Genomic DNA, 25,451 nt, shown 5'->3' on the forward strand with positions numbered 1-25,451 from the left:
ACCCATGTGTTGGCCTCTTCCATGGCTGGTGACAGCTCTGATGGTCTTTATACTGGATTGAGTAGTGTTCATGTTCCCCCGCCCTCCCCAAATTCATAGTCACTTGGCACCTCCGAATAAGGCCTTAATTGGAAACAGTGTCTTTATAGAGGCAACCAAGTTGAATGCTAGTGAGTCCTAATCCAAGACTGATATCCTCCTACAAGGGGATCTGGACACAGAGACACGCAGAGTGGACGTGATGTGACTATACAGACACATGAGGAGAACACCATGTGAGGATGGAGGCAGAGACTGGAGTGATATATCTGCACAGCAACCCCAAGGATTTCTAACAACCACCAGAAGCTAGGAAGAGTCAGGGAGGGGCTTCCCTCAGAGCCTCAGGGTGGGCAAGGCCCTGCCGACATCTTGATTTCAGATTTCCAGAACCTCCAGAACTGTGAGAGAGTAAATGTCTGTTGTTGTAAGTCCCCAGTTGTGGTATTTGGTTATGGTAGCCCTAGGAGATGACTGTGGTCTCCTTCCCCTCATTGGCCTTGCTTATCCTGAACAGACCAGTCAAAGGCCTGGCTAGAGGCTCAGGCCCTTTGGTCAGACAGATTAGGATTGGGCTGCAGGCTGGCCACTGACCAGTGGGCTCAAAGTCTCAGTTTCCCCATCTATATGATGGACATAACAAGGATGTTGGTGGAGATTAAAGGCTGCCATGTTTATAAAGTGTTTGGTACAATGCCTGGCCCATAGCACATGTTTAGTAAATGTTAGCTGCTAATAGCCATTGGTTTTCACCTCAGTGTGAAGTTTTCCTGATATTACTATTTTGGTAAAAGCCAAGTGGACGTCTATTCCCTTGGGGATGTACCATAGCATCTAGCTCAGGGTTCACACTAAAAGCATCTTTATAGAATGAAGAATGGAACAACTACATCTCATCATAGAAGGAAATGGCTTACAGGCTTCATGAGGTTTAGTAGCCAGCTCAAAAAGACCAAGAAAAAGGATATATTTTTATCAAATTATGAAAGTTTGAGGCTTCCATCATGGGCTCTTTCTCCTGGGTTTCTTGTTTGGGGGGAAGCCAGCTGCCATGTTGGGCAGCCTGATGAAGGGCCCACAAGATGAAGCCTGCCAACAGCTACATAAGAGAACATGACTGTGATTCTCTAGGCCCAAGGCAAACTTTAGATCACTACAGTCTCAGCTGACAGCTTGAATTACCCTTATGAAAAACTCTCACTCCCAACTGCCCAGGTAACATACTCCCAGGTTCCTAGAAACTGTGTAAGATGATAAATGTTTATTGTTTTAAGCCACTTAGGTGTTGGGGCTAATTTGTTACACAGCACTAGATAACCAACAGAGGTGATGAGATAAGAATGGCCAGGATGAGCCAGGGCCGAGACCAGGGACTGTAATGGGAGGCTAAAACATAGGAGGCAGAGAAGAGGTCAGACCCAGATGGGTTGGACCTGGAGATGATCAAGCAGGTTCTGTGGGTCTGTGCCTCTGGCCCAGAGCCCAGGCAGATAAGAGCCAGAACCAACCACATCACTGAGCAGAAGGCACTGAGATCTTGGTGATCTTAGACCAGAGTATCGCCTTTTGACATAATTTTACACAATTCCCAGTTGGACCTTCAGTTGATCATAGTAGCTATGAGGTGATCAAAGACCAATGAGTGAATTTGTCCAGAATTAGGTCAATACAAAGATATGGGGATTCCAGTAACAAACAAAATGCAATGGGATTATAAATATTTTTGAAACACTCACAACATTCTTTTGTTATTTTGATATCCTTAGCTCTTTAAGTTGGCCGCCAAGCTGGGAGGCAGAATTAAGTTTCCTGTTCCAGGAAACTGTTTCCTGTTCCAGGCTATTGGGCTGGTCATGGTGCAATAGAAAGTTAAAGATATTGCCTGGGTTTATAAAGACATACCTCACATCCAATTGGCAAATGTTTTCTGAAATGCTTACTAAGCTCATTATAAAAGAACTTAAGAGTCATTCTGTACATCTAGTATAAGTATCCACTGTTCCTTATCCCACCTGTGATTACTCATGAATATGGAACCTCAAGGGATCAAAAAACAGTTCCTCTATTCTTTGCACAGGCCAGGTCTCCCCTTTGAATTGACCTTTGTCTCAAGTCTTGGAACCCTGCTGCCTCAGTGGGAATCACTTGATATTCAAGGGATAACAGGATCCCGAGAATAGCATCCGCTTTTTCACCAGTAAGTCAGAGTCCTTACTCTACAGAAGTGAGCAAAGCTTCCAACAGCCCCTGTCTTGTTGACAGGTCGAGCTCTAGGCAATTTGCTGCTCGGCAAACGCAAAATGAGAGACAGGCTGCTAGCTAAGGGCACAGGCTCAGAGCCAGACAACCTGGGTTTATATGTCAGCTCCACTCCTTCCTAGCTGTGCAACCTTGGGTGAGTGACTTAATCTTTCTGAGCCTCAGTTTTCCCAAATGCAAAGTGGTGATCATAACAGCACCTCCCACACAGAGTATGGAGAGCAATAAATGAGTTGATGTATGAAGCACTTAGAACGGCTCCTGGCCCCTGGGAAGTAGTCTGTAACTGTTGGTGATTATTATGCAGGATACGGAGGTAAAAGTAGCCCCCTCTGCCCTCTCTGGGCTCAAATGTCATTGTCTGTTGGGGTTCACTCAAGGCAGATGTCCCTCTTTCACAACATGCAAAGGGTTCTTCAAGGACTTCATGAAAACAAAAGGATTAACTACAGATGACTAAGCCCACATGATGGAAACAGAACCAGGTACAGTAAATAATGACCTTAGGGAGGATTATATTCCTACAAACAGTACACTGAGTTCTTAGGCTTTCGGTGTGCAATCCATCTACCACAAGGGAGCCAGTGGCCAAGGACAATGTCTGTGTGTCCAGGATAATCTGCGTGGGCTCCTGGAGGAGGCAGCCCTCAAGCAGAGACTTGAAGAATTCAGGACTTGCCAGGTGGAGAAAGAAGATGCATATACCAGGCAGAGAAGAGTGTGCTGGCACCAGGGTGTGCTGACACAAGATTTAAGGGGGCACTCACTCTCAGGGCTATGTGAGAGCAGTCAGCATCTGCACACCCCTGGGATTAAGCGCCTCCTTTAGTTTTGCATCCTATTTGCCTCTGTTGTGTCACCTTAGTCCTGGCCCTGGAGAAGAACCTGGGTAAGAGCCTGGAAAGAAATGTCTGTAACTAGAAATGTCCAAGTCATGAAAAATGGCTTGAGGACAGAGGTCACTTGGAGCGAGCCTGAGAAGTCAGGCTGGGGTGAGATCATAGAAGGTTTTATGCTCCAAATAAAAGAATTTAGAGTTGGTCTAAAAGTGACAGGGAGCCAGTGAAGAATTCTGAACTGATCTACAACATGATCAGATTTGCCTGTTAGCAAGATTCTTCTGGCATTGGCATGAACGGCAGATTGGTGGATGAGGGAAGAGAGAGAGATTAGGAGGCCAATTCAGGACTCCGCTGAAGAGTCCATGCCCAAGGGAAAAATAATGATGGCCTGAAATAGGGCAGTGCCAGTTAGAAAACTGAGCGTTCTCTAGAGAGCTGGTTTGAAGGTAGAATTGACAGTCCATGGTGACTGAGGGCAGATGAGGGTTGACGGCAAGAGTCAAAAATGGCACAGTTTAGGAATTTCCCTGGTAGTCCAGTGGTGAACAATCCGCCTGCCAATGCAGAGGAAGTGGGTTCGATCCCTGGTCCAGGAAGATCCCACATGCCATGGTGCAGCAAAGCCAGTGTGTTGCGACTACTGAAGACCTCACCCTAGAGCTTGTGCTCCTCAACCAGAGAAGCCACAGCCATGAGAAGCCGTCGGACCGCAAACTGGAGAGTAGGCCCTGCTCGCCGCAACTAGAGAAAGCCCACGTGCAGCAATGAAGACACAGTGAAGCCAAAAAGTGTAAATAAATAAATAAAGATGCTTTCCAAATGGCACAGTTTAGAAGCCGCAGGGAGCTACTAGGTAAGATAGGAGCATACCAAAGGCAGTTAGCAGGGTTTCCCCAAGTCCAAGGGAAACCTCCCCATCCCCCTCCCTGTTGGTTTTCCATAGGATACAGTCTCTGGGGGTCAGACATGCCTTACCCTCTGAATGGTACCCACACTCTCTTAGCATCGCCAAGCTGAGCTGAGCCACTTCCAGACCCCATTGGCTTTCCAAGCAGTCTTAAGGTTGTCAAAGTCCTTTTAAAGACAACCACGCATCTGGGCTCAGACTGACACCCTGCCACGGCCAGCCTCCCATTCTGGATGTGTTGACCCCCAGGGTGCTGACCTGCCCCATATGACCTGGCCGGGGGGGCTCTGGGAGGTGCAGGGAGGAAAGGACGAGGGGGAGTGAGGGCCTGTCCAGAGGCCGAGAGTCTTCAGCCGCCTGTGAAGAGCCTTCTGAGAGACAAAGGCCAGAAAGGCAGCTGGAGGGCGACTGGGTTTGGAGGCTCTGTCCAGAATGGTGGAGGCAGCAATGCTGGGGAAGGAGGGCAGTGTTCAGGGGCCAAGCCCGGGGCAGGGGAAGTACTAGGGCTGTGGGACTGCCCATGGAGGCAACCCTGGGACTGACTTCCTCTGACCCCGCCGCAGCTGCACACGCTGACCTCGTGATCCACTGAAGCCCTTGGATCTTCTTCTATGAACTTGAATGAAGCCAGGTCTCCTGCCCTCCCTGCGCTTGAGAAGTCTGGAGAAGGCTGGTTCTGCACACATTTCTCCACGTTCTCGCAAAAATCAAGGGAGTGAAAAAGCAAGTCTGAGATCTTTGAAACATTAATTAAAGACACCATCGTTTCCTTATTTCACGGAGGGTTGCTACCCCATTTGGGATTATTAGCAAAGCCAGACAGCCTTTGTTGTGCTTGACAAAGTGATTAATTCAGACTCTAGGTGAGTCTTGGCTTTCTCAACATCTTTTGATGTGCTAAGATTCCCCAGCGAGGCAAAAAAACATCATCAATTACTTAAACAAGCCATTACCTTGAGAGCACAATTACCAGTGAGGCCCAATCTACTAATTGGCAGATGAAGAGAGAGAAATGAACTTGGGCTGTGCCCTGGACACTTACCTGTCCAGCAGGTGTAAGAGTCCTTTCAGATGTGTCATGGCAATGCTACTGCTGATCTGGGAATGCCTAGAAATTTTTCCGTCTCCACAAAAATTCGTCTTGGGCCACTTGAGTCTTGGGAAGCCAGAAGCTTCCCATCTGAGAACTGCATTCTGGTGGGCGAAGTTGTAGGTCTCAGTGCAATGGCAACACAGAAGTGTTCACAGAAGTAAACTTCTTGCTTGAAGGGAGCTGGGAAAAATTTCTTTGGCTTGCTCTTTTCCTCTAAAGTCACAAATTCTCCAGCTCCTGGGGCAAGCAGGGTGGCGGGGTCTTCTGCAGAATGCTACGTCTGAGTGGACAATCCCTGACACATAAGAAATTCAAGGCCTAAATAAAAGAGGCAGGTTTTCACTTTAAAACATGTTAAACATATGAAATCAAATTTATGGATTCAAGTAGAGTGTAATACACTTAAATATATTTTATTTTAGAAATACTATAAATATACTTTTTAACGATTAGGTCATGACTGTTTTTTTCCCTCTCCTCGCTAGAAGAGAGGTTCAGGGGGAGATTTTTTGCTGTATTTATAGATGTCATTGGTTTTTCCGAATGGGGAGGGGGAGCTCAGTCTAGTTAAATTCAGTCAAATAACCAATACATAAAAAATCCAGAAGTGTTCCATAAATATCAGCCACTGCACTGGCCTTGTCACACAATTCAATTGTTCTGTCCTATTTTTAAAACAGAAAGATGGGTCGCATGTGTGTTCATATTGTGAAACTACTTTGGGTACTACCTCGATCGTTCTCCTCTAATTCTCACTGGCGTGAAAGGGCAATGTGCCTTTCAGAATTCTTCCAGGAGAAGTGGTGGAGAACCGGGGGGGCGAAGGCAGAGGCAGAGGCTGGACTGAGGCCTCACTCTGAGTCCCCTCCCAGGTTAACCACCATCTCCCCCTGGCTCCGCTTTCTTCCTTAATTCCCGGAAGGTGTCAGCTGGGTGGGGCCGGGCGCCTGAAGGCACACCTGGGGAAGCAGAGCGCATAGTGCCCAGGGCTTCCTCCACAGGAACCCCCCGCGCTGGCTCTTTCCAGGGGGCCCCCCCAGGACACCCCTCCTCTCCAAGCAGCAGCCTCTCCCAGCACCTTCCCCTGCTGCACCTCTGTCCTCAGTTTCATGGATTTTTGGAAACTGGTCTGCTTTGGAGGGCCCTGCTTTTGGAAAACTAGCCTTGGGGGAAAATAATAATAAGCCTAAGAACCACTTGCCATTTTTTTTTCCAAGTTTGACAGATATGCCCCATCCAATAGCTGGACCGAAGATGTGCTCTTAAGTGATCAAAACACAGTTCAACTGGCACACCCTCTGACACGTGACGCTTCTTTGCTGCAAGGGTCATCACGTAAATACTGCATTGGCTGCTTGTCATTAGCCATTGAATGCGTGTCAGGTCTGCAAGGCTGTAAGTACCGCCTCCCTGTAGCTTCTCCCGGTGCTTTGCACATGCCTGGCTTGTAAGAGACGTGTGTCTGCCTATCATTCTTGTAACATGTCACTTGTAACATATCGGTTACCATCAGCCGACAGAGATGAAGGATGTCATTCCAGGGCTCCTCCCCTTTGTGAAGGTAAACTGCTATCATAGTTTGGAGTAAATCCAATGTCAAATGCAGACCAACTCTCTTTAGTTCTTAGAAATGAAATACACAAGATCAATTAGATCTAATTCTCCACATCTCAGTCCTTTGAGAGAGGGCTGAGATTCCTTCATTGTTCTCCAGCTGTGGTGTTAGATTGTCAGCTGAGCCAAGGCAACCTAGACAGGGCACATTTGAAAATGTGGCCCATTTGGACTAGCCTTGAGAGCCACATCTTTCCAGTATCATTCTTGTGGACCATCCGAGGCCAGTGAGATCATTTTAGGGAGTTCCTGGGTTTTAAAATGTCCCACAGTAAAGTGTTTATTTTTACTGTTAGTTTTTCTTATGGAAGTGGTAATGGTTTTCATTTATGGTCATGACATAAAGTTACGTTTTGTTTAAGTCTATATCAAAGAAAGAGGGAAGCAAGTACTAGCCTAGGTGATTTGCAGGTATGGCAAAAATTGTCAGGAAGTTGTAGATTTAGAAGGTTAACCTCTTAATGCCAATTGAGATTCGTTGACTCAACTCTCCTGTCCCGGCAAGGTGCGATAAAGCTGGAAAAGTTAGCTAATTCTATGCACTACATTAACCAACAACTGGATGGCATGATAATTTGTAAATTGTAGTCTTTTCTTTAAAATACTTATCTCTTTGGGTGGTAGGGCCCCCAAACCTGGTTCAGTGGTGCCTCAGACAGAGGCTGAGTGCTGTGGTAGCTCTGGGCGGTCCCTCCCCGCCCATCCCCGGCAGCTGGCTCATCAGTTTTCTCTAAACAGGAAGCCTTGAGAACCTCAGCCTCCACCCCAGACACTTCTTCTTTTCAAGCACACTCCAAAAGACAGTCATCTGTACACAACAGAAACTGGTGTGGGAGCTGAATAACGGCCTCCAGAGATGTCCACATCCTAATCAGAGCCCGGGAATGCCACTTTACACAGCAAAAGGGACTGAGCATGTGCTTAAGGGTCCTGAGATCAGGAGAGTACCCTGATTATCTGGGTGGACCCTCAGTGTGATCACAAGGGTCCTTATAAGAGGGAGGCAGGAGGAGTCAGGCAGAGGGGTTGATGTGATGTCTGGGAGCAGAGACTGGAATGACGTGCCGCAAGCTAAGGATGCAAAAACTGGATGCTCTCCAGGAGCCCACAGAAAGAACCAGCCCTGCTGACATCTCAGCTTCAGACTAGAGAGACTGGTTTTGGACTTTGGGCCCCAGATCTGCAACACAAATTGTGTTATCTTAAACCACTACGCTTGTGGTTACTTGTTTTAGCAACCGTAGGAAACTAATGCAATTGAGAAAGATTAAACAATTCCTTAACTTTCTGATAGGTTTCACCACATTAATCCTTTATTTAAGGTATCCCTATAAATTTAAAATAATTCTAATTACAAGAGGTTCAGTTAACATGTTTTTAAAATCTATTTAAGTTTTTGAATCGGCATCCACGTGGTTGAAATCTCAAACATAGTATCATGAAGTATTACCAAAATAGAGTGAGAAGTCTTCTTCCTGTTATGGCCCCTAGACACTGTTTTCTACTGAAAGGAAACACGGTTTCTCAGGAAAATGGCTGATTCAGGTCTAGGGCAAGAAATGTACAAGATGTACCTGGAACAACTTGTCATTTCAGAAAGTGGGGAGGCTGTTCTCCCTAAAAGTACTCAGGAACAAACTTATAGTGCTCTCCCTAGCCAAAGATGGGACAATCTGATGAATAGAAAAATCATGTCAATGGATCAAAACACATCAAAATACTCTAAAACACAGTCGTCTGTACACAATAGAAGTTGGTGTGGGAGCTGAATCATGGCAGTGGATCAAAACATATCAGGTAAATTTAAATTCATGAGTTCATAATGATACAAAAACAGCATGCGTACCCAATGTAAGATGCTACAGAATCAACTCACTACTTCGAACACTAACAATAAAAGGAAAGAATCAAGCACTGATCCTGCTTTTCTCGTGTGAACTGTCTCTAGCAGAGGTGGATAAATTCAGAATTATTCCAGCTGGTAAATGGAGAAGGAATAACATGATTTTGCAGCCCCTGGTGCATGAATGGACTCAGGTGATAATCCTCACAGCTGCTCGGGCCATAATAAAAGAGACAACTAGATTATGAAGCTCCTCTGGTGTAGTCTTGAAGAAAAAGCCTCGGGATCAGTGGTTCCTAAACATGGCTGATCACTGGAAATACCTGAGGATCTTATAAAAATTCCAAAGCCCAATCACACCCCAGGCAATTAAGGGGTATGGGGAAGTATGGGGATGGGGTGAATGGGACACAGGCACCAGAAGTTTTTGAAACTTCTCCAGGTGCAGACAAATTTGGGAATCAAGGGTTTAGATCCAGCTACAGGGGCTTCCCTTGTGGCTCAGATGGTAAAGAATCCACCTGCAATGCAGGATACCCAGGTTCAATCCCTGGGTCAGGAAGATCCTCTGGTGAAGGGAATGGCAACCCACACCAGTATTCTTGCCTGCAGAATTTCATGGACAGAGGAACCTGGCAGACTGCAGTCCACGGGGTTGCAAAGAGTCAGGCACAACCGAGCGACTAACACTTTCACTTTTCACTAGGACTGAAGAACAGGTTAAACTACATCATGGGAGGCAACCAGCAGAATTTAGACTGTGGGAAGCCCTACGAGACACCACCTGGTTTTGTGGTGTAAAAAATGCAAGGGGGAATTGGGGGTGGAGGGGTGGGATTGGAAGGAGGATTTAAAGACTTAAAGACACTTATGAGACAGCTGACCCAATTCTAATATCTAGTCAGTGTTTCAATTTCCTCAATTGTCTCACGTTTTCTTTGTAGTATGTTTATTGAGTGAGAATCTAAAGTCAGATGACCCAATTCAAACTATAGACCTTAGATTCTCACTCAATAAATATACTATAAAGAAAAATTGTGAGATGATTGGGGGAATTGAAACACTGACTAGCTATTTGAAGATACTAAGGAACTATTGTTATTTTTAATTGTAATAGTAATACTGTGGTTATTTTTGGGAAGAGTCATAATTTAGCAAAGGGATACAGAAATGTTTACAGTTGGAATGATGTGATGTCATAGATTTGCTTCAAAAACGTCTGGGCATGAGGTGGGTAGGAGTGTAAAGCTGAGAAAAGATTGGCCACAAGTTGATAACTGTTAGAATGGTAGGTACATGGGAATTTATTTTACTCTTTGGTCTACTTTTGCACTTTTCACACTAAAACGTCAAACTAAACATCTCCTTCCTGCCCAGCGTCATCCCCGCAGTTCCTTCCATCTGTACAACTGGTAACCTCTTCAACTAACTCCTTATTTAGACTTATAGAGATATTTTTAATAAGCATAAAAGCAAATATAAATAATGTTAGGTTTCTTCTCATCGTTTTTTTTACATAAATGGAAGCACACTAAACTCAGTTTTCTGCATCTTACTACTTTCATGTAATAGCATATTTTGATGACTTTCCATCTTCATTGCATAGTATATTATTGAATGGATGCATCATAATTTATTTAAACAGTCCCAAACAGATGGACATTTAGGTTGCTTCCAATTTTTTGCTGTTATAAACACATTAAAAATAAATACCTCTGTACATATTTGTGTAAAAGTATATGTGTAGAACAAATTCCCAGGAGTAGATTTTATGGCTCAGTGGATAAATGCATATGCAAGATGCTAGCAAATAACCCTGGCTTATACCAGGGTAGAAAGAGAATAGATGGAGAGAAGTGGGCAGATATGGAGATGGAGCTAATTTGAAGATGGAGCTAAAATTATTTGCTGATAGATCTTTTGAAAAATAAAAAAGAAAAATTAAGTATATCTAAAACCAGTCAGCTTCAGGTAAGTTCTGCCTGGGTAACAACTGACTCCCTTCATGCCCACAGCAAATCTCAGTGATTTATATACTCAAATATTTATTTCTTGGTCACGCTAAACATCTATCATGGGCCACTTCCTTCTTTACCCCTCATTATCTCCATTGCATGACCCAGGCTTCAGGAACAGCTCTCATCTGGGAGACTACAGGCCTCAGGTCAGAGGAAAAGGATAAAGGCTCATCATGTGTGGCTCTCAAAGCTTCCACTTGGATGCAGCACACGGCGTCTTTTCATGATCAGTTGACCAAAGAAAGCCACATGATCAAGCCTCATGGAAATGAGGTGGAGATGTGTAATCCTCCAATTGGGAAAGATTGTCACATTTTACATAATTACACACTCCACTAGTGAGAAATCCCACCTGCTAGGGCAGGAAACCTAAGAGATGAGGGTTTGATCCCTGGGTCGGCAAGATCCCCTAGAGGAGAAGGGCACGGCAACCCACTCCAGTATTCTTACCTGGAGAATCCCATGGACAGAAGAGCCTGGTGGGCTACAGTCCACGGGGTTGCAAAGAGTCAGACACGACTGAAACGACTTAGCATGTCAGCATGCACCACGTCTCAAAGGTTTCTGGCTTGAGCAATTGGTGGGTTGTGGTTGTAACAGGGATATAGAGATGAAAGAGGAGATAGAGTTCTAGGGGGAAAATTGAGTTCAGATTTAGATATAAGTTTAAAACGCCTAATAAAACCATGATCACCCAGGTATTTTGGATACTAGATGGGTAGACAGCAGTGCATTTCCAGGTTCCCCTAATAATAGGGCTAGAACTTCCAAAATTCTCCCAGGGGGTGACCCCACTGCCTCGATACCCAGGGGCAGCTGTACTGGACAGTATCCAATCCACCAGGCTGGCTCAGGAGAAGGCAAGTTTAGGCAGGACCGGCCAGGGCACAGTCAGCTCTATGTAATACCACTCTAAGAGCCCCAAACAGTTTCCTGATTTTGAACTCAATGCTTCTGAACACACCTGTATGACTGGAAGTCAGCAGAGTTTTGAGGGATAGAAGTTTTCAATATGTTCAAGAACCATTAAAGCCATGATAGCTTTGATCAATCATGTAATGACTTGAAGTCTAACTTAATTTTAAAAGTCATATGGTAAAATGCTTCATATGCAAAAGACATTTATTGAAGAATTCTGTATTGAATTGAATTGTATTGAATTGAAAATAATTTACATGTCAACAACAAGGGAATGGTGATGGTTTAGTTGCTAAATCATGTCTGACTCTTGTGAACCCATGGCCTATACCCTGTCAATCTCTGTCCATGGGATTTCCCAGGCAAGACTACTAGAGTGGGTATACATTTCTTTCTCCACAAGATCTTCCTGACCCAGGAATCAAACCTGGGTCTCCTGCATTGCAGATGGATTCCTTACTGATGGAGCTACAAGGGGAGCCTAACGAGGGAATAAGCAAACAAATTATGAAATTTAAAACATGCCTAATAAACATCAAGAGAGTGCAGCCAAGGTGATGTCTGAATAAAGATGAGTTCAGTGGAGAGAATGGGGCTAGAGATAGCAATGTAGAAGTTATTGACATATAGATGGTGTTGAAAGTGATGGGACTAATTGAAGGAAAGGAGCCAGAAAAGACTCTGAGGACCAGCCCCGGAGGTAGGAGGTGTGATGTCACGGAAACCAAGAGAAGAGAATGTTTCAGGAAGAAGGAAGTGTTTATCTGTATCAAAATCCTGCTGAGAGCAAGTGGAAAAAATAAAAACAAAACTAGCTAGAAATGACTAGAATGACAAGAGCAAAACCTTGGACGAGTAACAAGTGACCTTGACAAAGCCCCTTCCAATTAAGTGGTGGGTGCAGAAACCCAGTTGGGAAGATGGAGAAGAGAGTAGGAGTGTAGAAGAGGAAGAGAACATGTCTAGATCATGCTTTTAAGAGGTTTTACTGGGAAGAGAAAAGAAAAATAAGGGAAAATGAGGAAATGGCTGGAATCACAGGAGTCTGCTTTTCTTTTCTTTAGAATAGAAGACACTGGAATATGTCTGTATACTGATAGCAGTGATCCAGTAGAAAAGGAGAAATTGGTGCAACTGAAAAAAGAAACAGTTGAGAATTCTGAGTAAAAGCAGAAGTGAGGGCATTGGCTTCAGAAAGGCAAAGACTCTCTCGCTCGTTATGGTCACAGTTAATTAGTACCTGTTATAATTATGCCTTTGGTTTCTAAGAAGCCTGCCCTGTTCTCAGTATACTCTCTGCTTGTTCTCCTGCAGTGGTTTGTCAACAACAGCCTACCTTAGAGGACAGGAAGAAACAGGTCAGTAGGTTCACACGGCACCTGTCTGAAACGTGGCAGACCTGCTTTCATCTCTGGCTCAGTCTCTTAGCAGCACTGCCACCTTGGGGGTGCTAATTAATTTCCTTAAGCATTAATTTCTTAATCAGTAATATAAGAAGAATATTTATGCCTATTTTATAAAATTGTTGGAAGGCTCATACAGGAGAATGTATAAAGAGTTCTTCGCATAGTCTCTGGTACACTGGGAAGGTTAAAAGTTATAATAATGGTGAGTGTGTGTGTTAGTCGTTCAGTTGTGTCCAGCTCTTGGTGACTGCATGGACTGTAGCCTTCCAAGCTCCTCTGTCCATGGAATTTTCCAGGCAAGAATACTAGAGTGGGTTGCCATTCCCTTTTCCAGGGGATCTTCCCAACCCAGGGATTGAACCCAGGTCTCCTGCATCAGAGGTGAATTCTTTACCATCTGAGCCACTAGGGCAGCCTCTTTGTTGATATAAATGTATTTTTCTTGTGCTGTGACAAAATTGCTGTCAGACTAATAACTACAGTGAGCAAACTCCAGGAGACAGTGAGGGGCAGGAGAGCCTGGCGTGCTGCAGTCCATGGGGTCACGGAGTCAGACACAACTTAGAGACTGAACAACAACGACGTTTTTGTGGTTCTTCTATTATCGGAGAAAGAACTGCACATCAATCAGATATCTGTGTATTTGTTCAGTAGTCCTCTATTTTTTTCCCAGAAGAGTGAAGATTGTAAACACTCTCCTTTCCTGAGTCTTTGGGAACAAATTATAATGACTGTTACTTAATTTCATGGATAGGGTTGAACAGAATTGAAAAACAATGGGAAATTCAACTCCAGAATATCTGTCCCACTGAGTTTTGCCTATGTACATTTTACAGCTTATTTTATATTCAGAAGTCTCCTATTAGAATGCAACTATCAGACAATGAAACTAGTACGTTTCAAAATGCATGGGGTGCAGCTAAAGTAGTAAGAAGAGGGAGATTTATATTCTTAAATGTGCTTATTAGAAATAAAATAACATTGACAATAAGTGAGCCAAGTTGTTAACTTAAGAAGCTAAAAGACACACACACACACAGAGAAACCCAGAGAACTAAGAATAAACCCAAAGAAAATAGTAGGAAGATCGTAATAAAAAATGAGCATAAAATTATGCAACAGACAACAGCAAAAAGGTAATGTAGAAATGAGTGACAAAAGCAAGAAGTTGGGGCTTTGAACAGATAGATAAACCTATAGCAAGACTCTTCAAGGAAAACTCTTCCAAGCAAACTAGGAATGGAAGGAATGTACTTTATAAAGATATTAACGTAAAAATCTATGGCAAAATCCTACACTTAATTTTAAAACATTAGATATATTCCTATAGAGTCAGGAGCAAGAAAAAGATGTTCACTCTTACTGAATCTTTTAAACATTGTACTAACGGTCTTAGCCAGTGTGATAAGAAAATGAAAAGTAAGAAAAAGGGATTAGGGGAAAAAGAGAACAAAGTGATACTGTTTGTATAAAATATAACTGTCAGCATAAGAAATCAAAGAGAATCCACATGTAAACCAGAAGAACTAATAAGAAATTTTAGAAGGATCTTGATTACAAGACTGATGTAAAAAACAAATGGTGTTCCTACATATGAGCAATAAAAATAACCCAATATATGTAAATAGCAAAAAGATACTCTCTGTGCACAAAACTGCAAAATGTTACAAAGGACAGAGAATGAGTCAAGGGAGAGATATATACATAGATGAGAAGACTCAGGGTTGTAATAACATTGGTACTGATTTATAAATTTAATGCAATTCCAATAAAAATTCCAAGAGGATTTTTCATCAAACTAGACTAATCAATTCTAAAATTAATGGGAGAAAGTAAGATATTACAAGATGTTACAGAGTCATCATAGTTAAAATAGGGAGGCACTGGGACAAGTCAGACAAAGAGTCAGAATAGATCAGAGCTCCGATATTCCTAGGGTGTAGGATGGAGCCAGAGCTTCCCAGCTGGCACTAGTAGCAAAGAAATTGCCAGCTAAGGCAGGAGACATAAGAGTCGTGGGTTCGATCCCTGAGTCAGGAAGATCCCCTGGTGGAGAGCTTGGCAACCCACTCCAGTATTCTTGCCTGGAGAACCGCATGGATAGAGGAGCCTGGTGGGCTATAATCCATAGGGTTGGTCGCAAAGAGTTGGACATGACTGAAGAGTTGGATGCAACTGCAGCAACTTACCATGCACCCATAATGGAGGCAGCCTTATAAACCAGTGGAGAGAGGGGTGGGTCTCTTTGCCAACCCTTAATAGAAGTGCACTCAGCTGTGGGGCAGGATTATTTTTCCCAGGGTCCCAGTGACATGTTTTCTGATGAGCCACCCCTTATTGTAGAACCTGCCTTAACACATCACCCTCTGATGATTGATGTGACTGCTCAAGTAGCTGAAAAGGATGTACTCTGAGTAGATACATCAGTATCTTGTTTCTGGAAAAGGACACCTACTCTTATAAGTTAATGACCATTCTGCTTTGCAGTTTGTAATCCTATGAGCCTCTCTAACTGCTGCTAACTGACACATGAGTGAATGCACACTGGATGGTTTCCAGTCCTGAGCGCAAGGTCTTAAGGGAACGGGTCTCAAGAGAGGGCACCAAATGTGAAGATGAGGATGTGAAAAAAGAAATGGGGCACTAAAAGAGGAACTGAGATGATCTCATAGAGAAATTCTATTTCCAAGGAACTCCTGTCTTGAGACATGACTGAAGAAGCAATTTGTATACTTACTGTTCCTTTAAGTGTTGTTGTAGGGGAAGAACGGGGGAAGGAAGAAGAAAACAATTTAAAGTCAGCTAACAAGGCTGCAGCTAGCTATTTGCTAAACAAAAGCTGTTCAGAAATCATCTGCGTGTCCTCCTCTGCCTGCCCAAATACGGGCTTGCCGGCAACTTGCAGTCACCTATTGACGGCTGCTCGGTTCTCAACTGAGTTTTTAACCAATCCGTGCAGCTCGATTCTGCCTGCCACCTAGATAAACTGCAATGGGAATAAGGGGGAAAGAAAGGGGAATTTCAAAGTTGGAAAATATTTTTGAAATTGGAGGAAAAGTAATGGCAAAAAACGTTTCCTCTTGCATAAAGAAAAAAAGTACAGACATCGAGATATTGATACATGGATGTGTCTACAAAACTCGGAAAAATTTAATGAGAGTGTTTGTTCAAATGGATGGACACTGACACTGAAGCTAATTGGGGCAAACTTTCTGGAAAACAATCTGGTATTGCACGCCAGTGTTTAAAACCAGTGACTCAGGGGTTTCAGATCCAGAAAAGCTTCATGTGTAAAATATTGGAAAAACTTGATGTATAGAGTTGTAGTGGCCTAACTTAAATTAGCTAAAAAGCTGAAAACATCCAAAATATTTAACAATAAAAATAGTTTAGTAAACTTTGATATGTCCACAAGAGGCATATATAACTACAAAAGTAATATTCATAAGGGATTTATAACATGGAGATATCTTCCTTATGTTGAATGGAAAAAGTAGAAAAATAAAGAAATAGAAAAAAATTACAGAGACTAGGATCTCAAATACATAAAAATATACTCAGAAAAAATTTACAATTTTAATAAAATGGGAATAGGCTTTCTCCCTGATATTTCTAGCTCTCTTGCCCAAATTTCTGTCGAGGATCTCAAGATTTATTTTCTGGAAAGCTGGCAAATCCCATCTTCTGCTCCTGTGTCTTAAAATCTTTTGACAAGCCAAAAATGTAAGTCCTTATCTAATAAAGTTTCCCATGTGGTCACACAGCCTTTTATGGAATTGCTGGCTAGGCCTTTAATGGCTGTGTGTGTCACAAGGAAAGCGTAACCATGACAAAGGCCTTTTCTTCTCCAGAGGTGGGACAGGTGGGTTACCTGGCACCCTTGGGCTTCATCTCTTCCTGGCACACCATGATTTTTATCCAAGGAAAATTGCTATTTGCCAAAGGAATCTTCCACTATTTCAAAAAATATCAATAGCCTCCAAAATTTCCAAAAGCAGCTCACTAAGTAGAATTTCTTTGATAGGGATCATGAAGACATAAAGAATGGATTGAGGATCTGTGGTTCCCAAAAGCACAGAAGAGAAAAGCCAAGTCCTCTTATGGCTGCAGCTTAAGATACACAGTGAGGGAAACTTGTAGAACAGACCACTGTTTAACTCTTTTCTATTTGGCTCTAATCTCAGCTTCCCTGGTAGTTCAGATGGTAAAGAATCTGCTTGCAGTGCAGGAGACCCAAGTTTGATCCTTGAGTCAGGAAGATCCCCTGGAGAAACGAATGACAACCCACTCCAGCATTCTTTCTTGGAGAATCCCATGGACAGAGAAGCCTGGCGGGCTACAGTCCACGGGGTGGCAAAGAATCAGACAGGACTGAATGACTCTCACTTCAATTCAATCAGCTCAGTCATCTCTATAATACATCAATTTAATACACAATTTATCAAAATATCCCTCAGTTTATTATGAGTGGCTTCTTTGGCTAAGCAATTGGTTGACCACTCTTGTTGAATGCATCAGGAAAGGGCTTTGTCTTGCGGAAGACAAAGTATTGGGGATTTTCTTATCGAAAACAATCCCATGTGGTTCCATGTGGTTTTTGTTTTGTTTTTTGTGGGTTTTTTTTTTTTTTTTTTTGAGAATGGACAGTAGAAGGAGCATCACTGGTACTGCAGGGTTTGAATCCTTTGGGGATAAATGACATTTTGGTTGTAAGCATAAAACCAAAGAATGTTATTTGAAGCTACTTCATATACTTTCCATTGTCATTTTCCAAGTTAAGTATCCTTAATATAGACAATGATAGATGTTCAAGATCATAATTGTGAAATACACTTGCATTAATTCCCATCAGAGAAGCTGTTCTAAATATCACAACATGGCGGCCACACGATAGCTGAATATTATCTGATTTACTAGCATCCTGGGCCACCAGAACGGTTTTTCTTCTTTTTTTTTTGGCTTCACCATGTGGCATGCAGGATCTCAGTTCCTAGACTAAGGATTGAATACATGCCCCATGCAGTGGAGACACAAAATCTTAACCACTGGACCGCAAGGAAGTCCTTTCCAGTTCTTTTCTAATAGCTCAGGACTTAACAGTATAATTTGAGACAAAAAAGAAATTTCTTTCAAAATGATCATTTTTAAGGTAACAGGTAATTTTTTAAAAAAAATCTTTTTTCATTGACTCTCTAAACTCGTCCATGGGTATTCCTGGTGTACCAGTTTCCCAGGGCTGCCATATTAAAACAACACAAACTGAGCTTAAAACACCAGAGTTTGTCTCACAATTCTGGAAGCCAGAAGTCTGAAATGAAGGCTTTTTGCAGAGCTATGTTCCCTCTGTAGAGGAGAATCCATCCTTCTTTTTCCTAGCTTCCAGTCATCTGCTGACAATCTCTGGTAATTCCTGGCTTGCAGGCATGTAACTCCAATTTCTGCCTTTGTTATCACATGGCATTCTCCCTGTGTCTCCATGTCTTCACGAGGCATCCTCCTGTAAGGACACCAGCCATAATGGCTTAGAGATCCACTCTATTTCAGTATGACCTTCCTCAATCCTAAGTTGCTTCAGTCATGTCCAACTCTGCAGCCCCATGGACTGTAGCCCCCCAAGCCCCTCTGTCCGTGGGATTCTCCAGGCAAGAATACTGGAGTGCATTGCCATTTCCTTCTCCAGGGGATCTTCCCAAGCCAGGGATTGAATCCGCATCTCTTTCATTGCCTGCAGTGGCAGGTGGGTTCTTTACCACTACCACCCCTGAGAAGCTCCTCATCTTTAACTAATTACATTTGCAACCACCCTATCTCCAAATAAGGTAGTATTTTGAGAACAGGAATCCAACTGATTTTTGGAGGGGTGACACAATTCAACCCCTAATTCCTAGAGTCCATGGATTCTGGGTTAAGAACCTATTGAGACAGACAGAGGGGAGTCTGGGAGGGGAGAATATGAAACATGGATGCAGAGAAGGAACTGCGAGCAAGACAAACGGAGCGCACTTTGTAATTCTGTTCTGAAGTCTGGAGGCAATGATCTCTCCCTGTTGATTTTAGTGCAAGGTCTTTAGTTACTGACGGCAACATTTGGCCCATTCCTAACTGAAGACGCTTCAGTTCTATACTTGACTCTGGGCTGCAAAGTGAAGTTTATGGTTATGTCCAGAACATTCTCTGCTGATGCCATATGTTTGGAAATGTCTGAATTTTGTGCAGAGACACACAAGAGGTATTTTTGTAAGTGGAGTTACATAATTAGGGCATGGGCTTGCATGATAATTAGCATGTGTAATTAGGCACAGACTTCTTGTCCTTTAATTAGACAATCAAGACATCTAATTACAAAATTAAGATGTAATTACGTGGCCCAAGATCGACATATTTCTTTCTACCCATTAGAGATTACGTTTTAGAAAATAATTCATAAAAATTGATGAAAAAATGAACCAGAAACCAGATTTGAGGCCATTGAGGGAAGTGTTAGGTAGACTGGTAAGTCACCTTTGGTCTTTCGTCTTAAGTGTGAAGGGGATTATTTGAAACATCACAGTCTACTTGAAATACTTTTACACACTCTGCTGTCAACCTTTGGCATACGCACTAATGAAGAGGAATGTTGGCATGACTAATCCATGTAATTCACACGAGGCTCTTGAGTGTGGTTTGTAATTACCCTTGAACGTGGACTTAAATGTGATGTCCGGGGACCCATTCAAACCCAATAGTACGGCCGCTCAGTGGAAACCTTGGTTTGGAGAACTGGGAGGAGAACCCACCTTCCCTTTTCACCCTGGCTTGATTCTCCCTGTGGCCACTTTAAAGGTAGGCAACGTTGCTCAAAGTAACACAAATCAACAGTTAACCTGTTGTCCTTTCCCTGAATATTTGAGTATTCATTGCAATGTGCTTAAGTGCGCCTTCTTGGACTGCAGGCAAGAACAGGAAGGTCAGAGTCTACAGCAAACATTCCATCTTTCTAATGATAAGTGAGGCTTGGAGCTGCAGGATTTTTTAAGTTCCAGTGCTCCTGTGAAGTCTGACTGAATGGATATTCTCTATATTTTTCCTTGCTCTGAAATTGAGATTTGGCTGATCTTTGTATGATGCTAAACACCCAGTTTGATTCATTAATTTTTCTGAACTAACTGAACTTTTGACATAATTGGCTGGCTGATTAGGGATTACAGCCATATGCCCTGGTTTTTCTAAGCTAGTTCTGACTTTCACTGTGTTATCCCTCTGTTCCCATAAAGTGTTGAAATATCCTAGTAATTCCAATGTTTTGACAGCAACACTGTACTTCTCAAACTGTCGCTTTCTCCTGGAAGGTAGGGCAGAAATCTGTAGGGCCATGTTTCCTGATTTGGGGCTAGGAAAATATGCTTCCCATATGGTCTCAGGCCATGAAAACAAAGACATAAAGGGTTTGCAAGTGGTTGGTGAGGAGGTCTTGTTCCATAGAGTGTCCCTTCCTTCCCTGTTTTTTATTTTTCCCTATTTATGGAATGTGATGAGGGATAAATTATGTGCAGGGGTCAATTTGACCAAGAAAAACCACAGATTTGTGCAGGGAACTGATTTTTGCCATTGTTACTTTTTTCACCTCACCTTGCAAGAGAATTGTTGATGGTCGATTTAAAGGTTGAGGAGCTGAAATGGGCAGAGGTGCAGCTTTTTGGGGGTGGGGTGGGGCTATGCTGTGCGGCTTGTGGAATCCTAGTTCTCCGACCAGGATCGAACCCAGATCCTTGGCAGTAAAAGTGCAGAGTTGTAACCACTGAACTGCCAGAGAATTCCCAAAGCGCAGTTTTAAATACTATTTATTGACAGAAATTGTAGGTGGGGAAGGGGTGTCTGGGCTACATCATCTCTAAGGGGACTTTCAGCTAAGACATCTGAGGATGTCTTAATCTCTAGCCTGTTAATCAGGAGGAATTTACTGAGTTCATGCCACTCACACACCTCTAGGCCTCCACCTCGTCAGTTCTAAGATGTTGTCACTTGGAAACTTCTCCTACCCTTACATCTGGAGAGCTCAACAATTCTGATATCTGATAGGGCCAAAAGTGTGAATGTAAACCTGTGTCTCAGTTTTTAAAATGTGCTTTTCCCCTCAGGTACTCCACATCAGCATTTTCAAGACTAGAGAAGTTGGGCATCAGACATCCCAAGCCTTCTCCTTTTATTGGAAACTTAGCGTTTTTCCGCCAGGTAAGGGTTGCCTTCCACTGTCTTCTGATATAAGATGCTCTGAGCCCAGAGCAGCTTTACCCACAAAGCGTTGCTTCCACTCAGGTCACCCACACTCAGGGAGGTCTGTGTGTGAATTGCATCAGTGCTTATGTGATGAGAATGATCCATCACTGATCACTCATCAACACATACAGAGTTCTGGTATCCTGTCATTCATGCAAAAACCCATTTAATGAGTGTCTAAGTGTGCCAGGCCCTGGAATGTGGAAGAAAGTAAAAGCTGCCCATGCCCTAGCACTAGTGTGGGTGGTAGACATGGCAGTTGTGGTTTGTCCTTCAGAGGAGGGGGAGATCCGTCAGGGCTAGAGTCATCCTGGAGGACTTCCTGGAGGAGGGGGTATTCAGGGGCAATAGACACAAAGACAAGGAGACCCACACCAGGTGGGAGCAATGATGTGTGTGATGGTACCATATAAGAAACAGGGCACAGCTTGGGGAGCAGCCTGGACTAAAAAGCAGAGATTGGGGAGCACCAGGGAACACTGCTGTGAGAAAGAGAGAAGAGCAGGCTTCCCAGGTGGCGCTAGGGGTAAAGAACCCACCTGCCAATGCAGGAGATGTGAAAGATGGGTTCGATCCCTGGGTTGGGAAGATCCCTGGAGAAGGGCACAGCAACCCACTCCAGTATTCTTGCCTGGAGAATGCCATGGACAGAGGAGCCTGGTGGGCTACAGTCCACGGGGTCGCAAAGAGTTGGACACAACTGAGCAACGAACACTTACTTAGATCACTGACAGTTCAGAAAGGCAAGTGAAAGGCTGTGCATGTCCTACCGGTGAGTAGGAGGAGGACACCGAAGGGGAAGATTTCTCTGCAAGATTTAGATCAGGTCTGTAGAATTCAACTGTTGTTGAGACCTCGCTGTGAAGCAGTGAGGGCTTGGCCAGGGTGGAGATGAGAGCAAAAGAGAAGAACTTTGGGGGCAAAATTAGTAACTCTCATGGCGAATTAGGTGAGGAGAAGTCAAGGCAGAATGAGTCAACTCGTCTTTAAGTTTGGAGCCAGACAACAGGGATAATGGCCAGGAGTCCAGGAAAATAAAAGGTCGGGAGGTCAGCTGGTTTAGGGAGGTAACTTTGATTTGTCAGAGTGACTCAAATGCCCTCTGGGCATTTGGAGATAAAGTCCTGGGACTTTATCTTTGCAGGTTATTTTTGTTTCTCACGTTGGGTTTTCTCAGAAGCCAGATGATTTATTCTGCCAGCTCCTGTGGGGGGTGCTGCCCCCAGACCCAACATTAGGAGCCTACAGATCCTACATGTGAAGCCACTATGCCAAACAAAGGCAGGAAGGACTAAATTGGGGCCAATCCTGATAACACCCCTCTAAGATCTCTTTAGGCTTTCCCCACCCCTGCCCCCGGAAAGGCTGGCCCTTGGCGTCAGATAGAAAATAACATACGCTATTTCTGTCCCTTTCCTTTCTCATCAGTTTCTCTTCTCTTCCTTTCTGTCCCTTTCTCGGTTCAACACACCTTCCCACTGTTTATTGTTGTTTCTCTCTTCCCACTGTTATTTTTTAACACCTCCTTCTCTCCTCTCTAGCTCAGGGGTGGCCAGGCCACACCTTTCAGCCCACAAACAGCATCACAGTAAGGCTCCCCATCAGCTTCGTGAAGCAAGTGTGAAGACATTTCTAAGTGTCAAAACACAACAACAAACCAGATAGGAAATTAAAGCAAATCCATTTCACAAATTTCTAAGGGGGAAATGATCAGTTGCATTCAGACTTGACTGAATTAATTCAGTATCAACATGTTGAGTTAAACCATATCCCTGTCAATGTGCCGAGAAAAATGTGCCTGCCTTTGGCTAATTTCCACGTGTGCTCCTTTTTAGCTGCTCATTCTCGTGTGGGCAAACCCTGCCAAGTTCTTGCTAGAATATAGTCATTTCATTGACTGTTTTTACAGTCATATGAGCTTTCCTTGGTATTAATATATGGCAAGCTTAGATGGAGGTGGATCTATGGTCTTCCCAGTAGTCATGTAGGGATGGGAGAGTTGGACCATAAAGAAGGCTAAGTGCTGACGAATTGATGCTTTCAAACTGCGGTGGTAGAGAAAACTCTTGAGGGTCCCTTGGACAGCAAGGAGATCAAACCAGTCAATCCCAAAGGAAATCAACCCTGAATTTTCATTAGAAGGACTGATGCTGAAGCTCCAATACTTCGGCCACCTGATGGAAAGAGCCAACTCTTTGGAAAAGACCCTGATGCTGGGAAAGATTGAGGGCAGGAGGAGAAGGGGGCCACAGAGGATGAGATGTTTGGATGGCGTCACTGACTCAGTGGACAAGAGTTTGAGCAAACTCTGGGAGATAGCGAAGGACAGGGAAGCTTGGCCTGGTGCAGTCCATAGGATTGCAGAGTCAGATAAGACTGAGCAACTGAAGAGCAACTAGATGGTGGAGCTAGATTGAAAGAGCCTGGGATGGATTTTCATTAAGAACATCCACCTCTTCTACTTTCCCCACTCTCTACTCTCAACCACCCTTTATGTGTCTACTTGTCCACTCCATTCCAACAACACAAGTCTATGGGTCTCCTCTCTTCCACTTCCATCCCAACTGAAGCATGGTTTCATGTTTCTTTCTTTCCTATAACACAATGGATCCAGCCGTTTTCAACCCTTTACCCTTACTATCCCGCTGTGTATATCCACACACAGACCCCATCTCAACAACATGGTGCGTCAAGCATTTTCTGACCCTGCTCCATGCTGTGTATATCTCCTGGAACCCTCCTTTCCCACCCCAAAATGTGTCTCATATATAAAGTAGCTCTAAGGTTCTTATGCCTTGAATATGTTGATTTTAGTTAAAATTTAACTTGGATCATAATTCAGAGTTTGTGATAATTTGGGTGCACTCAGCAGACATTTATGCCTATAGTGGCTGTGAAAAGAGGCTCTGCCAAAAATAATAATAATATAAACCAAATTGCAGAGGGGGATGTTAGTATAGTTGAGAAAGCAAACAGTTTTCAAATATTTTAGCAGCAATTATACACAAATAGTATAAGTATAGATGATCTCATCTGTCCATTAAAAGAGAGTTGACAGCGACTGTCTCTTGGCAATGTTATTTTTTCAAGCCACTAGTTTATTCTAATACTCCAAAGTACTGGAGTACTGAGAACTGAAACAGTTCTGAAAACAATACCACTTCAATGATTTTTTTATGGTTGATGTAATTGTGTTCTCACGATTGCAGACTTTTTTCTTGAAGAAGTTTGAATATTTGAAATTCTGTTTCATCTGATTTTTACTATAGTGCTATTTTCTGCAGGGTTTCTGGGAAAGCCACATGGAGCTCAGGAAGCAATATGGACCTCTGAGTGGGTAAGAAGAAAACTCCATTCTTCTCCCATGTGTTTTGATTTGTGTGTGTTGAAGTGACATGGAAGGAATGATGAGAATGGGCATGCTGCCTGTGTTTATCACTTTTGAGGATCCACAAAGAGTGTGCTCAGCTATACAGAAGGGGCTCCTAGAGAAGATCCCAGGGTGGCCCAGGGTACATGGTGCTAGCCTAAAGAACACCATTTCCCAGTCTTTAAAGCCCAACCAGCTGGGTCAGGCGCTGGGTGCCTTGACCATCTCTGATCACTGTACCAAAGGCGTGTTCCAAGGGGGGCAGTGGCCCTCCACACCTCGGTCTAATTTGCCTTGACAACCCACAGCAAGTCTTTCCCCACGATCTTATCTAAACTGTTGTTGTTGTTGTTTAGTCACTCAGTCGTGTCCAACTCCTTTGGGACCCCATGGACTGTAGCCCACCAGGCTCCTCTGTCCGTGGGATTTTCCAGGCAAGAATACTGGAATGGGTTGGCATTTCCTTCTCCAGGGAATCTTCCTGATCCAGGGGTCAAACTCACGTCTCCTGCATTAGCAGACGGATTCTTTACCACTGAGCTACCAGGGAAGCCCCTTATAAACCTTATTTGGGCCCATTTTATTCAACTCTATGGGTACAATATGTATCAGCCGTATGGCCATATCATCTGTTATCCAACACTGTACACATTTCAAAGTAACAGGGGGTGTTACTCATACTTACTGCAGGACAGCAGTGGAAACCAAGACTGACCTCAGTAGACTGGGTTGCGTGGTCACCCTAATTCTCAGCCATGTAAAGTAATATAGGCCTTCCCCTTCTTTTTCCTGTATTTTCCCTTTTTAAAAAAAATTCTTCATGTTTTCTTTTAATTGTGAGATATATATTCCAAAGAGCATGTAACATGTAGAATTTAAAGAATAT

General features: G+C 43.4%; 1 protein-coding gene across 3 annotated transcripts in view; it reads left to right on the plus strand.

Moving 5' to 3' along the window:
- Window positions 1–25,451, plus strand: part of TBXAS1 (thromboxane A synthase 1) — a 164,645-nt gene that overhangs the window by 16,794 nt on the left and 122,400 nt on the right. For 2 of the 3 annotated variants that reach the window (XM_065939035.1, XM_065939037.1), the window contains exons 2-3: window positions 21,057–21,150; window positions 24,480–24,532. In XM_065939035.1, the coding sequence (XP_065795107.1) occupies window positions 21,057–21,150; window positions 24,480–24,532 (147 nt within the window). Of the gene's footprint in view, window positions 1–6,362; window positions 6,536–21,056; window positions 21,151–24,479; window positions 24,533–25,451 lie in introns of those variants that run through there. The other variant, XM_065939036.1, reaches the window with a different exon arrangement.

The sequence above is a fragment of the Muntiacus reevesi genome, chromosome 6 (assembly GCF_963930625.1).
Source record: "Muntiacus reevesi chromosome 6, mMunRee1.1, whole genome shotgun sequence".
Classification (NCBI taxonomy): Eukaryota; Metazoa; Chordata; class Mammalia; order Artiodactyla; family Cervidae; genus Muntiacus; species Muntiacus reevesi.